This window comes from Gymnoscopelus microlampas (assembly GCF_963454915.1).
Source record: "Gymnoscopelus microlampas genome assembly, chromosome: 4".
Lineage (NCBI taxonomy): Eukaryota > Metazoa > Chordata > Actinopteri > Myctophiformes > Myctophidae > Gymnoscopelus > Gymnoscopelus microlampas.
In genome coordinates this window covers 57,302,800-57,317,937 of record NC_139941.1, presented here as the reverse complement: position 1 = coordinate 57,317,937, position 15,138 = coordinate 57,302,800, and the positions used below count along the sequence as shown (strand labels likewise).

The window sequence follows — 15,138 nt, the reverse complement described above, 5'->3', positions numbered from 1 at the left end:
AGTTACTGTATTTTACTGTATTCTACTGTAATCTACTGTACTCTACTGTAATCTATTGTAATGTTTTACACTACACTCTGTTCTAAGGGTTAAAGGATTATTCTCTATTTGTACCTGAAGGTATATTTGTTTTGCTGAAAACATTGATCAGCTTAGTTTACTAATCTCTGAGAGAATCATCAATTAGAAAGGTCTGAATATAATATAATATAATATAATATAATATAATATAATTAATATATTAATTGTATTGTCAGATGACTCCATGCCTGAGTCAGTGAAGAACAAGGTGGCCATGGGAGCATCAGGTCTGGTTCTGGGTCTGGTCTTGTTCCTGTATGGATTCATCTACTTCCAGTGGAAGAAACACGGTGATTAGCATGTTTAATTAACATGTTTAATTAACATGTTTCATTAATTATTATACTACCAGTGGAAGAAATGAGGTCAGAACAACAGAGGATCACATGACATGTGGAACACTCACAGAAATGCAAACAAACAAACAAACAAACAAACATGTAAAGCCACAACCTAAACTGGTTTATATTGGTTTAGAACCTTAACCGGTTTAGACCAGTTTAGACGATCTAGTTAGAGGTCAAAGTGTGTTCTATGTTGTCACATTTAGCTTTAATACATCAGTGTTACATTTAGTCCTAAATAAGAGTAAAATGTTCACATTAGTTCTGAAGACTGAACCCTAATGTTGTTGTGTTATTGTGTTATTGTGTGTACATTTATGCGTTTTATGGAGAAATACACAATACAGTACATAGGACTTATTGTCTCTCTTCTTCTTCTATCAGGCCGTATTCTGGTGCCGACAACCAATGACGATCTTTAGACTCCTCCCACACACCCAGGTTCACTTCCTCTTTCTTTTTTACTAAACTTTGTTTTTTTGTTTTATGTATAAAAGTGTATAAAAGTATAAAACATACACAAAACAACATGCTTGTGTAAGAAGTGAAACAACTAGCTTGGTAAACCATCCCGGTCGTGTGAATTCATATTATCATGTGTCTTCTGCTTCATTTCTTATAATAATGAATCTAATAATCAAATGTAATAATCAAATGATTTGTTGTATCAGACAACACTGATGACAATGTGGTCAATGTGGAACTCTGAACCAATCATTTGAACACAACATTTCAGTGAACTGAACCCAATGATTCAGCTCATTGAACACAACATTGAACACAACATTTCAGTGAACTGAACCTAATGATTCAGTTCATTGAACACAACATTTCAGTGAACTGAACCCAATGATTCAGTTCATTGAAAACACTGATCATTCCATCACTAACAGGATCAAAGACAGAACCTTGTGGTCCAAAGGAGAGTGTTATACCAACTGAGCTGCCCTTCCTACTAAGATACACTATTGACAAAGTATTGGTCAAATGTTGTTTGAATGGACTGAGTTGTTTCTACTTTGATGGTTACTGTAGTTGCAGGGAGGCTGCTGGGAGGTTAGGTTTTTAACTAGTTTACTAATAACTTGTTCATGATCTATTAACTATTTAAAGCATAGTTTTAAATCATTAAATCATTAACCATTAACAAACATTTAACAAGTTATGAATAACACATTAACTAATAGTTTATGAATGATTAATTCACTATTATAAGGGAAGGTTGTTCTAAAGTGTTAACATGTTCACACAGTTAATACATTCTGATTCTTATTGGTTTATTGTCTTTTCACAGAACACCTGGGTGTGTTTTCAGAGAAGCAGAGAGTCATCGCTGCCCCTGGTGGAGAGAGGAGGCAATACATGTGTGTCCATTCAGCTTTTAAATACTCATAACAGCAGCACAATGATGACATCATCAACCTTTTTTACAAATGTGTCCTTTAAAAAACTTAGAAATGCTAATTGGCTAGCCAAGGCTAACGATAATTAGTGTGCAGACTCTGTCTTTTCCCGGTGTTTCACCCAGGTCGAGGTCGTTTTGAGGTTAAGGTTAGGTTTATAGACACATGCCCTCATTTATCAACGGAGCGTAAAAAACAGCATATTTTTTGCCTTAAAATCTGGCCATACACCAACGTCAAAGTCACATTTATGAAGTGATCCTATACAGCTAATCCTAGTGTACATTTGGTCGGAGCTTTGATAAATCTGACGTCTGTAAACGAGCGCCATTTAAATAACACGTCCTTAAATATTCCCAAAACGCCCCGATTTGACGACATGAAGAACCAGAATACGACCAAACAAAGCATGGAAAGTTGAGTTTCACCGGCTCGCCTCGCCTCGCTGCCTGTCAAGTCGCATACGCAGACACGCACGCATGCACGCACGCACGCACGCACACACACACACACACACACACACACACACACACACACACACACACACACACACACACACACACACACACACACACACACACACACACACACACACACACACACACACACACACACACACACACCTACTTGCAAGCCCAACTGCGTAACGGTACAATCTTTGTCAATCAAGTAGGCTAGTAGTTTACATGAAAGACAGATTATGATACCACATCACCATGAATGGAATACGTTTGTATATTAATTTATTTAACCCATACCGAGCAGTGCGCGTTCGATTTACACTAAAATAAAGCAGTCATGTAGGATATTCCCATTTCCCAGTGAGACTCAGACGGGCGAGTCCCGTGCTGCACCGCGTTAATGAGAGCTAGCCTGGAGAGAACATTAAATAATGGATGAAGGCTGGTGTGTGTTGGACCGTGGGTTAAATGTCTGATCTCCCGGTGACCATGAAAAGATAACAGCGGCGGCGCTGCACCGGTCCAAACTCCCAAAAATGCTGTCGCATAAGCGCTCGTATATTTCAGATAGCAGATCTACAAGCTCACAACGCGTCGCATTGACGGGTCGTGAGCTTGTAGATCTGCTATTTTCAAATAGCCAATGCAGCCAGATATGCAATCTTATCTGAATGACTGTTAAAGCAGTTTGTTTAAATTAGTTTATAAAATCTTATATTTTCACAGGGATTATTTATTAGTGTGTTAGATATACATTGTGGAGTGGATACATGTGTTCAGATGCCTGTCAGATGGTGAGACAATGCTGATCCACATGTCTACAATGGAACAAACAGGTTTAGCCAAAGACAACAACTGCCTCCGACCTGACGTGAGATCTGAGCGTACGGTACGCTGAAACGAAAGTCAGGATATATTGATAAATGCTGAAAGTTGCTGTGATTTTGCCGTACGCCCATTATTTGGTCTACACCGCGTTGATAAATGAGGGCCATAGTGTTTGTGAGGTTAAAGGTCAGGGTTTAGGCGCCACCTGGGCGACACATCAAAGGAAGAGGGAGTCCCAATTAGTGTGGGCGGTTCATCAAATGACTTTGTATAGTTTCTGTCGTCAGAAAACACAAACATAATAGTTCAGTTCTACACTATATTGAAACATTAATAAAGGATCACACACAAACAGAGTTCTTCATAACATTAATATTAATATCCATCTGAATGGAAGTCAGTCAGACATGTTTGTGAAAAAGGTTTTATTATTTTACAATTGACCATAAGTCATTTATTATGTAATCATTTATAATGTGTGATAATTAATGTGTTACGATCATTATGACATCACTGTTTCCCTGTGATGGGTGGACCTAAACCCCCTAGGGTTGTCTGAGGTGATGAGTCCACCTAAATTAGACTCAATGTCGGGCCGCCACAGTCTAGGAAATTAATCGAAACACTGATGACATGCAATCATGTATATTAAGTAACAGTGTTGGGCAAGTTAGGCCTACTTTATTTTTGTAATATATTACTATTACTTATTACCTTCCTTTTAAAGTAATACATTTCGTTACGTATTACTGTCTGAGCAACAGTAATATATTAATATTAAATATTACTTTTTAGTTACTTAAAAAAAAGAGGCTAAAATTGAACAATTAAATAATCTAGATTTTGTATTATTATTATTAGCCCACAAATTATTTTTGGGACACAGAGATGGGCAAACATTTAAATTATAAGATAGGATTATAAATTACATTAATGAATCAATGTATTTACTTAAATTAATCAATTCATAAATAGACATATACCTTCTATAATGACATGACAAGACACAAGCCCCTTTCTATACCTTTTTATTAACTAAAGTCCACAGAAAAAGGACCGCATGAGCAGCATAATGCAAATGAAAGTGCTTGTAGATCTGCTATTTTCAAATGGCTGAAATGTAGGGCTGAAGTGGTTAATGTATGTTCTGTAATAATAATCCAAATCTACAAACTAACTTGTGACCAGGCTTTTGTCATTTTAGGGGCAAGGCCACTTGGCCTTTGTTGTTGCCATTTTTTTTTGGGCACAAACGTCAAATGCCACGGCAGGAAGGCCATACAAAAAAATTAAGTCCACGGAAAGAATTGAACTTGAAGGTTAAGGATGATTTTATTTTAATATAGTACAAGAATAACTATCTGTGAAATATAACCCATTTATTTCTCAAAATAATGTGTTGTCAAATTAATTAATACAATTAATGTACAAAGTTATACTGGTCACTTTCAGCCCTGGTCTTCACTGACTGAAGTAGGGGTCACATGAATCACATTAGATTCACAGATTAGAGATTTTATGTATTTTCCCCACAAGTCATTTTCATTAAAATGAAATGTGATTGAACTTGCACTAATAATGACTAGTAGATTTTTCACTATTTAAAATATAATATTTCTTGACTAGTTGATTTTTCACTATTTAAAATATATTTCTTAATTATTAATTATTAATAATTATAGCTTGCAGATTGGCTATTTTCACAATTTTAAATTGTTTTAAAATATTAATAAAAAAAGAGAATACAAGGTTTCCATCCAACAACGACAATATATAGCCTGTATGGTTCTGTATCGGTATATGAGTCAGTTTTAGCAGATTTCATTCTAATTGGCTAATATGACTGCTTATGAATTTCATGGCCTGGGTAGGTAAACCTGCCCTGGCAGATATGCCCTGTTGCGCACAGCAGAACAACAGGTGAAAGCAATGAACTTAAACAAGGACTGGCCTGCGCAGCAAAAATGTCTCAAACTATGTCAAACTGTCACATTCTAGCTGCTGAAATAACCTTTCCATTTAAATCATTGTTGACAAACGAACAGAACATGGATGTTGTTTGCAAAAGGATTATGTCTTGTCCATTTGTTTGTGAGGTGAGATCACAGCTTCTCTCTATTTTTGTGTGATATTGATAGCATATAACTTTGAATTTGTTTGCAGTTAATTTATATTGCTTACTGTACTGGATATTAAGAATTTGGGGATTTCGCTGTATTTTGTCAAATGTATTGCTGTTGATCAAGACAAAATAAGCATCGGGTTTTTGCAATTAGATGTGCACACTGCGCTGCCAGCCACTGACAATCAATTTAATACCTTCACTAGGCTACTGCGGCTTTGTGGGTGGATAAAAAAAACACCTTCGCTTTGGTGAGTAACACACAAAGTAACGTAGTAACGTAGTGTCATTTTAACATTATATTACAGCTTCTCCTTGCAGTAATGCGTTATATTACCCGTTACCGCAATTAGGTAATATATTACGTAACCCAACAATGTCAAGTAATGATTTATATGTAATCATGAGCAGGGGAGCAGATCTCATTACAACTTAGGAGGGAACCACAAACAAGGAATCTTCTCATCAATAACATCCCCAACATAGAGTTAACGCTAGGATTTTAAACTAACTAATAATGTTCACAATGATTACAGTTTGTCTGACATTTGGTATAAAAAACAAAACACCAAATCCATGTTCAATGCATGAAACAAACTATAATGTTATGATGTAAATAATCCATTAGAGGTTGACATCACATGATTTAACTACAAACACATTAACATGCCTCCATGTTTATCTGCAGGTTTTACAAACATTGATTCTTTCACATTAATTCACATCATTTGAGATTTGATTTGATTAGATTTTGGTAAAAGATATACGAGCAAAATCACAAAACAACTTAAACCCAGGATAACACATTAAAGCGTAATGAAACACTTGTTTACAATGTGGTCCTGCAGCATAACTAAACATAAATAGTCCAATAAATGTATTTGAATTCAAATGATTTGAGAAATCTAAACTAAACAGTCAGATGACCTCTTCACAGCAGGGGGTCTGACAGGACACACTGAGTTAATGATATTTACAACATTTAGGTTTGTCTGTTTATCTGATTTAATGTTGATGAGCTAAAATAGACAACACAGCACTACACACACACACACACACACACACACACACACACACACACACACACACACACACACACACACACACACACACACACACACACACACACACACACACACACACACACACACACACACACACACACACACACACACACACACAATGTGTCTAATTCAGACAGTTTAGATATTCCTTGGTCAGTATTATTTATCTTTCCGTTTTTCAGCTCCACTGTTGTGTTTCTATCGTTCATATTGGCTGAACTTCACTCATTAAACTAGTTAACAGCTCTGTGGACAAGTGATGATGATGAAGATGATGAAGCTTGTGGATATATTTATGTGGTAGTTGTTGATGATCAGGACACACATGGTGGCAAAAACAAAACCTTGAAATATGTATTTTAAATGATATAATTTATTTCTAAATACTTTATTGTGTCAGACATGTCCCCTCTTTCTCCCTGGGATCTGCACCCCTGACCATGAATGGTTTGAAGTTTAGCCGTTAGATTGTGGGTTTCATTTGCTTGGTTTGAATATCAATAAAAGAAGGAGAAACATTGTGTCACATTGAGTCACTTTGACTTCCACAAGGTCACACCAAGGACCAGTGGTGGAAAGTAACTAAGTGCATTTACTTAAGGACTGTATGCCTACTTAAGTACAATTTTGAGGTATTTGTTCTTTACATGAGTATTTCCAATTTCCAATACTTTTACTTTTACTCCACTACATCTCAGAAGCAAATATTATACTTTTACTCCACAATGATTTGAAAACTTTAGTTACTAGTTACTTTTCAGATATACATTATGACATTATGAAACATACATTAACCACTTTATTCCTATTTTATACATAGGTTATTTGAAAATAGCAGATCTACAAGCTCACAACGCGTCGCATCGAAACACGTTGTGAGCTTGTAGATCTGCTATTTTCAAACATTTTTGTACTTTTACTTTTGGTACTTTAAGTACTTTTTCCACCACTGCCAAGGACAAACCTTTGTTTACCATGTTGATGATGAAGGGACTCAGGCTTCGTTCACACGTACATGGTTATTTTTTTTAAATAAACATAGTTTTTTTTAGTTTTGGTTAAGATCCTAAACGGCCCCGTTTACAAACATATCTCTGTCCACACAGCAACGTATTAAGACGGTAAAAACACAGCTGTCACCACAAGACTGTCTATTTACAGCGCTCAACAACTGCAGTCTGGTGATGACAGACACATAATATATCTTATTAAAGATTCATCTTTGTCATTTTGAAAAGAAAATAATGATAATGTCTTAAAATATACAGTAGCACCCGGTCTGTGCTCTTCTTTGGATTTCTCAATAAAATGATACATTGAGCAGTGAGCACATCCAAACACAGGGCATCATATTTTTAGATAAATAAGTGATTTAATCCCGTCTGTGGACGATTCTGTCCCTAAATGTAAACAGGAAGTAAACGAGGGGGGGGTGGGAGACAGACGGGATTAAAACATTTCTTTATCGAAAAATATGGATTATTACATTATACTAGAAACCTGTAGAGTGAGTTAACATTTGGGGCCAGAGGGTAAGCATCTTTTATTTTTGCATTTGTACATGTTTCGACAATCTACGGGCTAGGAGCTTAAAGTCCAGTAGGAAATGGGGGGATAGTAGCTACGACTCTCGTAGATTGAAAATGTCAGAATCATAAAATATGTACGCGAGACGTAATCTACGTCTAACTGTATAGATGTTTTACAGACAAACTACCATAGGCTAGTCTACTTCAGAACCACCAGAGACACAGGGCATCACCGGCTGGCTCCTGCCCAATGAGCAGCTCTCTACCTGGAGCGCACACTGTCCCAAAACTACTCACTATTAAATGATGATTATTGAATTATAGAAACAAGAGGAGGCTCACACACTGACACTAGATATTCTATTGTCTCTGGACTTCATTGCTGGCATCTCACACCTGGCTGTAACTTTTGGTAAAGCCTTTTCTGTCAAGAGCACAAACCTTCCTACCTTATTGATGTTTTATTATAGAATGCTGATAGAATGAACACATCAGCTGTTGGGGTGCTGGGTTTAAAGAGGATCATGAAATAAACCACCTGGCTCTCATTGAATTCAAGTCATTTGTCAGGGTTTCCTTTGCCTCCCAGTGCGTAACGTAACGTTATCTCTCTCCTTAGAATAATGTGCGTTTTGGCAGACAGTGTAAACTGCAGTCCTACAGTGTTTGCCAGTGGGATTATTACCCACTGAGCATTTTTCATGCTATTAGACGTCTAAGGGCTAGGCTAAAACCGGGTTATAATTACCGTCTAGATTATAGCCGTTGAAATGACGTCTATAATATAGACGTCTATATACAGACGCTTAAAAAACAGATAATCAACGTCTAGGCTAAGCCTAGACGTCTAAAAAACTTTCACTGTTAGACCAATTATAACCCGTTTTAGACGGAGGTCTAATAGCCGACTATGGCTCACTGGGTACCATATTCTGTGACAGTATAAACTTTCTTTGTGAAGGATGATACCATCACATCGTCCTGAATGGAATATCTCCAATCTCCTGCTGAAGTCCTGTGGTTAAAAACCCACAACGTGAAGAAGAGCTCCTGTGCTTATATCGGTTATATCCTTAAACAATGTTGCATCATAGCCTATATCCTCAGAAGGACGTAATAATAGCCTACTGTAGGACAGGCTGCCCACGTTGAGAGACCTCGCTCATTCCTCTCTCTCCATGAAAATATTCCAGCGAAATCCTTTCTGCTTGTATGCGCTCGTATGTCTTAACCACAGACTGTATAAAAAGAATGGACTAAGGCCACACCTCTGGTTTCTACGGACCGAAAATGAAACCGATTGTTCAGGAATTTGAAATCCGCCATCTTTAATATATGCCAAAAAGACACCGGGAATAGGAACCGGAAATCAATCCCTAAAAGAATGCTATTGGTTGGGTAGCTTGTCAATCAAATCATCCCGCCCCTCCTAGAGCGCACCCTACTTTATCGTCAATTTTAAAATAAATGGGACCATAATTTACCAAAACACATATCATGATGATTGAATGAAGACTTTAAACTAGTGACTGGAAGCATATAGTATTTATGACAATGTTTATTAAGGTAAGAAAATCATGACTAAAGTTCGTCCAAAAACCCACCCAGTTGGAATGGAGAAAAAGTCTTTCTGACACCAGCAGGGGTAAAACAGTGAAACTACAGGCCATTCATATGAACTGTCACTTCCTATATACACTCAATTTCAAAGCAGGAATCTGGGCCCTTGGTCTGACAGCATCTGGCTTGTAATAAAGTGATTAATCTATCACTTTGACGTGTAAACTGTACAATCAGTTTGTTGTCACATGTATGAGTTAACACGTGATTCCTGTTCCTCAGTAATAGCTGTATCTGTGGTTGCCACAGTCTCCGGAGTGGCAACCATGTTTCACAGTAAGTGTCTGTCTGTCTGTCTGTCTGTCTGTCTGTCTGTCTAAACAACATTAAAGCTTGGATGGCTCTTAACTTTCTAAGTGTAAATGAGAGTAAAACAGAGGTCATAGTATTTGGGCCTAGTGGTCCTGGTGTTGTTCCCTCTGACCTTGGTTCCCTGCAGCCTTATGTTAAATCTGTTGTCTCAAATCTTGGCGTCAAATTTGACAATGTGCTCAAACGTGATAAACAGATAAATGCTGTGGTAAGGTCCAGCTTTTATCATCTAAGGCTGCTCGCCCAAATCAAGTCTGTGCTTTCTTTTAATGATTTAGAGCGTGCCATTCATGCTTTTATCACCACACGTTTGGACTGCTGTAATGCACTTTATGTTGGCTTAAACAAAGCCTCCATAATGCACGTTTACAGCTCGTCCAAAACGCTGCGGCACGTCTCCTAACGGAAACCCGCAAGCGTGACCACATTACACCCATTCTGGCTTCACTTCACTGGCTCCCAGTTCGCTTCAGAATTGATTTTAAGATTTTATTGTTTGTTTTTAAATCACTGAATGGCCTGGAACCTCAGTGTCTTTTTGAACTCCTTCCCCCCCCCCCTAGGTCACTACGGTCTGCGGGCCAGTTGAAACGTGAGGTCCCAAATTCAAGTTTGAAAACCAGAGGTAACCGAGCCTTCTCGGTAGCAGCCCCCATTTTATGGAATGCGCTCCCCTCCCATATTAAACTGGCCCCCACCATCGATACTTTTAAATCTCGCCTTAAGTCCCATCTTTATGCTTTGGCGTTTGACCCTGTTTGAGTGTTTCTGTGGTCTATGTTTTGTTTCACTGTCTAACATACATACTTCTCAACATATATGTATGAAGGATGACAAGCAATCAATCAATCAATCAATCAATCCTATATTGTCCTCTAAGGCAGTGGTTCTCAAAGTGGGGTCCGGGGACCCCCAGGGGTCCATGAGGGAGTTCCAGGGGACCCCAGCTAAATGATAGATAGTTAGGAACCAAATTGTCTGTCACTCAGAGAGTGTACACATGGAACCAAATGGACCCTAACGGGTTCCATGTGTACATTAGAATAGAGTCTGTACACCATGGTGATGCTGAAAAAGCTCTGCTGTATTTGTATCGCCTTGTCAACGTTTTGATCTATTCAGATCTTCATCAGGACATATACATGGGAATGGGCGTAAACACACACAGGTTTATATAGGTCACCATCCTCACACTGATAGGTTAATCCCAATAGGGCAAGTGAGGTCACAACAGTCAACTGAACTCATCAATTGGTTGGCTTTGCATAAAGAAAAAGTAAAGAAAGAAAACTAACTAAAGAAAGTTAGCTCATATCACAGTTTAGGACATGTTAAGGATGGCATAAATACTATTAACTGGTGTAAATAGCATATATAAATATGGAGACTAGTCACTGACAGTGACAGCACCGTGTTGATACAGGTCTCACAGCTGCAGTGAATCAGCGTCAACGTGAGGGTCTTTGCTGGGCAGTGAGTGTTGCCAACCGTTGTGAGAGAAATAAGCCAATCCACCTCCAAAACCAAGCCAACTCTAGCGAGAGAAATAAGCCAAATATCACCTCAAGAAAAACAAGCCAAAAGTTGAGGTAAATAGGTGGACATGGCAACACTCCTACTGGGACTTATTCTATTCAGTTTGCACACTGAAATGGGGCTATGGCGCCACCCCTGGATCGGCCGGGAATACTATGTATATGAGTGCACTCTGTGTGATGAAAGGTGTATGGATAACACTAATATACAAGAAACATGTTAAAAACATATACAAAACATTTGTGTAACTTTGTGTAACAAAACAAAGAGACAATATCTGATACAGGCCAGAGCTCTAGATCAGTGGTTCTCAACATGTGGATTGGGACCCCCAGGGAAGTGAAATACCTAAAATAAAAATACCTAAAAAATACAAATACAAAAAAAAAAAAAAATGGTCAAACAAATCGTCAATAATATAAGAAAGAGGCAAAACATTTGAAAATAGCAGATCTACAAGCTCACAACGCCTCGCTTTGCGAGGCATTGTGAGCTTGTAGATCTGCTATTTTCACAATATTTATCTGTGGAACCGAGTCAAAAAGTAATGCCTCAACTCCTATGTGATTATCAGGGTGCGGGGTCCCCAGTTCAAATATGATTATTTAGGGGGGTCTCCAGTTCAAATATGATTATTTTGGGGGGGTCCCCAGTTCAAATATGATTATTTTGGGGGGGTCCCCAGTTCAAATATGATTATTTTGGGGGGGGGGTCTACAGTTCAAATATGATAATTTGGGGGGGGGGGTCGCGTTGTGGCCTGAAAAGGTTGAGAAGCACTGGTCTAGATAAAGCTGCATGTCTCTGCATTTACCCACAACACCATGTCCTATACTGCTGCACCCTAGGGGGGCGGGACATCCTGTCACCAGTACCCTCTGGAAGACCACAAGAGAAAGGAGAAAGTAAGTCACTCAACCACATACACATATTATAGAGCCTACAACCACATACACATATTATAGAGCCTACAACCACATACACATATTATAGAGCCTACAACCACATACACATATTATAGAGCCTACAACCACATACACATATTATAGAGCCTACAACCTCATACACATATTATAGAGCCTACAACCACATACACATATTATAGAGCCTACAACCACATACACATATTATAGAGCCTACAACCACATACACATATTATAGGGCCTACAACCACATTCACATATTATAGGGCCTACAACCACATACACATATTATAGAGCCTACAACCACATACACATATTATAGAGCCTACAACCACATACACATATTATAGAGCCTACAACCACATACACATATTATAGAGCCTACAACCACATACACATATTATAGAGCCTACAACCACATACACATATTATAGAGCCTACAACCACATACACATATTATAGGGCCTACAACCACATACACATATTATAGAGCCTACAACCACATACACATATTATAGAGCCTACAACCACAGACACATATTATAGAGCCTACAACCACATACACATATTATAGAGCCTACAACCACATACACATATTATAGAGCCTACAACCACATACACATATTATAGAGCCTACAACCACATACACATATTATAGAGCCTACAACCACATACACATATTATAGAGCCTACAACCACATACACATATTATAGGGCCTACAACCACATACACATATTATAGAGCCTACAACCACATACACATATTATAGGGCCTACAACCACATACACATATTATAGGGCCTACAACCACATACACATATTATAGGGCCTATAGGCACAGTGGCGTACCACCATAGAGGCAGGGCAGGCGGCCGCCTGCCCAACTAAAATCTAGCCTCCCATAGAAAATAAAGTAAAAGACTGAAAAACAGACAGTGAAAAAACCCCAAAGAGAATAGTGGCCGTTGGACCTCCTCGTCCATTCACGCGGGCAGGCAGCCAATCACTACCGTATCCATTCAGCAGAGCCACGTCGCCTATAGTGATGCAAATTTATGCCTTTATCTTCATGGGGTGCCAGGAGTGGGGGTCTGGGCCATCACCTGCACTCACCTGGCATTAAAGGGGCTCTGAGTCTGAGAGCAGCTTGAGCCTTTAAAATACAACATGAAGAGACCACCGCTGAATAATTGATTGATTATACTTGCTTATTGTTTTTATTAACGTTTTTCAGTTTTGTAGTCAGTGTAGTGTTGTTGTTAACTTGTTTCCCCCGAGATTTCCCCCCGACATTTTTTTCCCCGAGGGGGGAGGGGGGGGTCTCGTCTGCCCTAAGGCCTTGGCTACACGTACATGGATCTTTTTGTAAACGCACATTTTTGTGTGCGTTTGGGCCTTTCAGCCACACGCAAACGGTGTTTTTGGCCGCTAAAACGGATATTTTTGTAAACGGATAAATAAGTGAAGGTTTTCCAAAACATGCGTTTCAGTGGATCTGTGTGGACATGTAATCCGGAGATTTTGAGAAACGATGACGTCATCGCGCATTCGCACATGGTCATTATAATAATAAATAATATAATAATACATAAACACCGGACCGCTCATGGTCATTATAATAATAAATCAAGAGAGAGAGAGAGCAACACTTACAGTCTATGAAACAAGGCACGCTCATTTATGGCAAAATAATGTCATAATTAATAATAAGACAGTGGTGGGAAAAGTAGCTCATTCACTGTGTGACGAAAACCCTCTTTCTCTGCGCCAAGTAGAACACACGGCGCGCACACAGATTGAATGTGGGGTCTGTCGTCCTAAAACACAATCGCCCCGGGTCAAAATCCAGCGACCATGGAGCGGCCGCGGGTGGCCCGCTGAAAAGGTGCGTGGGGCGGGGAGTTTTTTTGGGATGACCGCCCATGGAATGAATCGCTGAAGTAAAACTCAGCCCTGAAACATGACTGTCAGTCGGTGCCGAGAGTCCCTGCTTTATAGTGGTGTTCGATGTTTTTACATTGCCAACTCTCACATGTACATAAACGTTCAGATTTCAAATATAAAGTGCTTACCCCCGAGCCACGGACGTTACAAGGCGATCCGGACCGCGATAAGTACCCGTATCTCCCGTATTGTTCAATAAAAAGCATTTTAATCCGATCGCCGGCCATTTTCTCCGATGCTTTCAACCATGCGACACCAATGGTTGGGAGGTGTATTGCACTCTGATACATTACCCAAAAGAAAGAAAAGAAAAAGAAAATGGCCGGCGATGGGATTAAAATGCTTTTTTATTGAACAATACGGGAGATACGGGTACTTATCGCGGTCCGGATTGCCTTGTAACATCCGTGGCTCAGGGGTAAGCACTTTATATTTGAACATGTACATGTGAGAGTTGGCAATGTAAAAAAAAAAAACGAACACCACTATAAACCAGAGACTCGACAGCGTCATGTGAACCATGGCTATACTGTTTGCGCTGCAGCTGCGCCCTAATAATGTTGTTTTCGTTTATGTTCACGTATGCTGTTCACGTATGCTATTAAAATAATGCAGCTATTGCAGTATTGGGCCTTAACATGTGATTACAAATGTATTTGTATTTGGCCCCTCATATATATAATTATAAAATAAATGTAAATATAAAATCTGATATAAAATTGAAACTTGCAGCTGATCGATGCGTTTCTGCGTCTACGTGTGGACAGGGATTTTTGTTTATCTTTGTCATGTGGCCAGGGATTCTTTTTAAAAACGGAGGACTCAAATATCCGTTTAGTAAAAGATCCATGTACGTGTAGCCAAGGCCTAAATGTCGTCTGCCCTAAATGTAATTTCTGGGAATGCCACTGACTAGGCATTAAGCAAATATTAAACATGTTAAAAACAATGAGGGGGTAATCTACCCAGAT

At 38.9% G+C, this 15,138-nt stretch overlaps 2 protein-coding genes across 2 annotated transcripts in view; both read left to right on the top strand.

Annotated features, from left to right (window-relative positions):
• LOC311044155 (H-2 class II histocompatibility antigen, E-S beta chain-like) overlaps positions 1-379 on the top strand; it is a gene marked incomplete at its 3' end in the record, with an annotated part of 56,513 nt that extends 56,134 nt beyond the window's left edge. The window contains exon 6 of the mRNA XM_084055574.1: positions 258-379. Within this exon, the coding sequence (XP_083911700.1) occupies positions 258-379 (122 nt within the window). The remainder of the gene's footprint in view (positions 1-257) is intronic.
• Positions 1-15,138, top strand: part of LOC311044508 (H-2 class II histocompatibility antigen, E-S beta chain-like) — a 246,425-nt gene that overhangs the window by 138,113 nt on the left and 93,174 nt on the right. The gene's annotated exons all lie outside the window — the stretch shown is intronic.